We start from the raw sequence: 2,783 nt of genomic DNA on the forward strand, positions 1-2,783 counted from the left end.
ATTTTTTAAGGGTTTATAATGTTTTGTTTTTTATATTTTTTTTTTTCCAAGTTCGTGGTTGAAAAAAAAAAAAAAAAAAAAAAAAAATATATATATATATATATATATAGATATATATATATATATATATATATATATATAGATATATCTATCTATCTATATATATAGAGAGATAGATAGATAGATAGATAGATAGATAGATAGATAGATAGATAGATAGATAGATAGATAGATAGATAGATAGATATCTATATATATATATATAGATATATATACTTATATCAAGCATAGCTGGAGCAGAAAATATTAACACACCAACACTGGGCATAACTTTCATTCTGAAATTTGAGTACTTAGCACCTAAAACAAGCTACCAGATGAGGAGACATCTACATAAAATAAGCTCTACTCTCAGCTTTTAACCCTGAAGGGCAAGTTGATTAAGTAATGGAGAAAATGAGTAATGTTTTTCTTTACTGCTCATGTTCATGTGTCAGAAATTGAGTCACATCGAACAAGGATTTCCTGTGGCAAACATGGGACAGGTGTATGTCAGTAAATTGCATAATTCATGTAAAGAAAATCTGCTTTCAGTTCAAACCCCTAATCTGCAAGGACAGGTAAAAATAAGTATTTTCAATTTTAAATTGGATATATGTCCCGTCTGTACCACTGAAATGAAATTGCAATTTCGTTCAGATCAAATCTTTTGGTCCCTATTTTTTTCTATGCAAGGTAAATAAAATCTTAGATGAACCCCGAATTATATTTCACTGGAAACACTTAAAAAAAATAATTAAGTGCTTAACCCAAAAACTAAAATATTTTTGCACTCAATAAGAATGAAAAAGTACTGCAAAGCAAGAAGATCATTGTCATCGTCCTTGTGTCCAATGATGCAAAAATTTGTTGGGTTGCAGCTCTGAACCATAGAGGTGAGTGATGAAGCAAACCACGCCACGATGGAATTACAAAAGTGATTGTAGAGAAGCAAGTGACACCACTCATTATCCTTGGAAGGACATTTTCAAACAATTTTTACAGAAGACATTATCGTGTTAAGAATCTGAGGACATTTTTAAGAGCTCCAAGTGAATTTTCTACAGAAAAAAAGTCTGACAGAAAGCAACTAACTTAACGTATTTCTGCCACAGTGAACTTCATAAGCTATCAAAGCCTTTTGGGGTTCATCATTCCTCAAAGACAGCAAAATCTTATAAGATGTTGTTCATCTGAAGCTGTCTTTCTGTTAATATTCTATTATAATTATGTAGTATTAAGTATGTGTAACCCCAGTGATTGTATATATTTTTATGTGCTCACATGAAACGAGAAAAGCTGTTTTCTTATTTGGTTTAATCAATAGTCATACCTGTAGCTCAATTCCAAAGAATGTTCCTTTAATGGGATCCAAATAACCTTGTTCCACCACCGGACCAATATAGCGAATGACACCTATCAGCGTCTCATCTTCTTCCTTCACCATCACATTAGTTTCCACGGTGAGTCCCAGGGCTGTCTGGACAGCATCTTTGTCTCTGAACCAGTTCAGCCTCTCATCTTCAGGCTCACAGGCCAAAAGAAGTTCGGCCTCCTCTAGAGTCAGTTTTTCAATGCAATTTACATCAATATTATAAGTTAAACTGGTTAGGGATTTGAGGAACGTGACTGGTAACTTTGTGCTACCACCAGACAGGGGGACGTCATGTGTATTATACGTGTGCCCACGGATGTAACAAATACTTCCAAGCTTGATATGCTGGGGATGTTCGGGTTTTTTGGTTAGGATAAAATATACGTAGTCTTTTGGATTCATGTTGTCCTAGTCTGGATATACAGCAAGGTTCTGAACAGAGACACAAAACAAACAATGGCAAGTTTTAAGTTATTGATTTGTATGGCAACACAGAAGCTAAGTCAATAGCAAGCTGAACAACTAATTACAGTTAACTGAAACTGTCAGCTCATGCCAAAATAAATAACTTAAAATTAAACACTGGAAAAGTACACTAGTGAGTGTTTATTAAGAAAATGAGCATTTATTTAAGTTTACCTTGACAACTTTGGAGTTTAACTTCTGCTGCTTCGTCGCACTTTTAGCTAAACGTTCCAGCTCCTACGTAAAGTTTCACTTCCCCTTTCATCCTTTCGTTTCACTTTCTCTACAGCGCAGCTTTCACGGAGGTCCCACGGACATGACACTTTGTGGAAACGTTTAATATATCTTCTAAACAGCTCCCTGGACACCGATGACTTGTTCGTCTAGCGTTATGTACTGTTAAACTGCGTAAAAACCGTAATATTTAGAGAATGACTGTTGTTTTACAATCTGCTGACGCTGACGCTCACAGGGAGTTGAAAGTGAAGCCCTCTGTGAGGTCTTACAGGCAAGAAACAACAACAAGGCCCTGAGGGGATTTCCATGGTTGCTTAGGAACAATTTTGTGTGTGGGTCCATTTTTGCTTCCTCCTCTATGTTGACTGGGAACAACAATGTTATTTACTTGCTGTTTTTTTTTCTACTTTCAGGAGTTTTGTTATCCTTTCCACTGCTTCACTTGACTACTTTTATTTAGACCTGACCAGTTAACTGCAAGTGTCGGCAAATTGTTCTGCAGTACAAACTAATAAGAGGCCAATAAATAGTGTGCTGGTATCTGTTTTAAAAATGCAAATTGGCCACTGTTTGGTAAAAAAAAAAAAAAAAAAAAAAAAAAATTGAGTTAAATTTAAAATTTTCTCTTAAAGTTTTTATTTTTTTAAAAAAATTAAAAATATCTCAT

The 2,783-nt window shown here is 34.4% G+C and overlaps 1 protein-coding gene across 1 annotated transcript in view; it reads right to left on the reverse strand.

Annotated features, from left to right (window-relative positions):
* Positions 1–2,368, reverse strand: part of cyldl (cylindromatosis (turban tumor syndrome), like) — a 12,593-nt gene extending 10,225 nt beyond the window's left edge. Inside the window, exons 1-2 of the mRNA XM_015019318.1 lie at positions 2,054–2,368; positions 1,373–1,846 (exon numbers count right to left, since the gene is read on the reverse strand). Of these exons, the coding sequence (XP_014874804.1) occupies positions 1,373–1,816 (444 nt within the window). The 5' untranslated portion in view covers positions 1,817–1,846; positions 2,054–2,368. The remainder of the gene's footprint in view (positions 1–1,372; positions 1,847–2,053) is intronic.
* Between the last annotated feature and the right edge of the window lie 415 nt (positions 2,369–2,783).

This window comes from Poecilia latipinna, unplaced genomic scaffold (genome assembly GCF_001443285.1).
Source record: "Poecilia latipinna isolate Pla-1442-1.1 unplaced genomic scaffold, P_latipinna-1.0 Scaffold81, whole genome shotgun sequence".
In the NCBI taxonomy this organism is placed as follows: domain Eukaryota; kingdom Metazoa; phylum Chordata; class Actinopteri; order Cyprinodontiformes; family Poeciliidae; genus Poecilia; species Poecilia latipinna.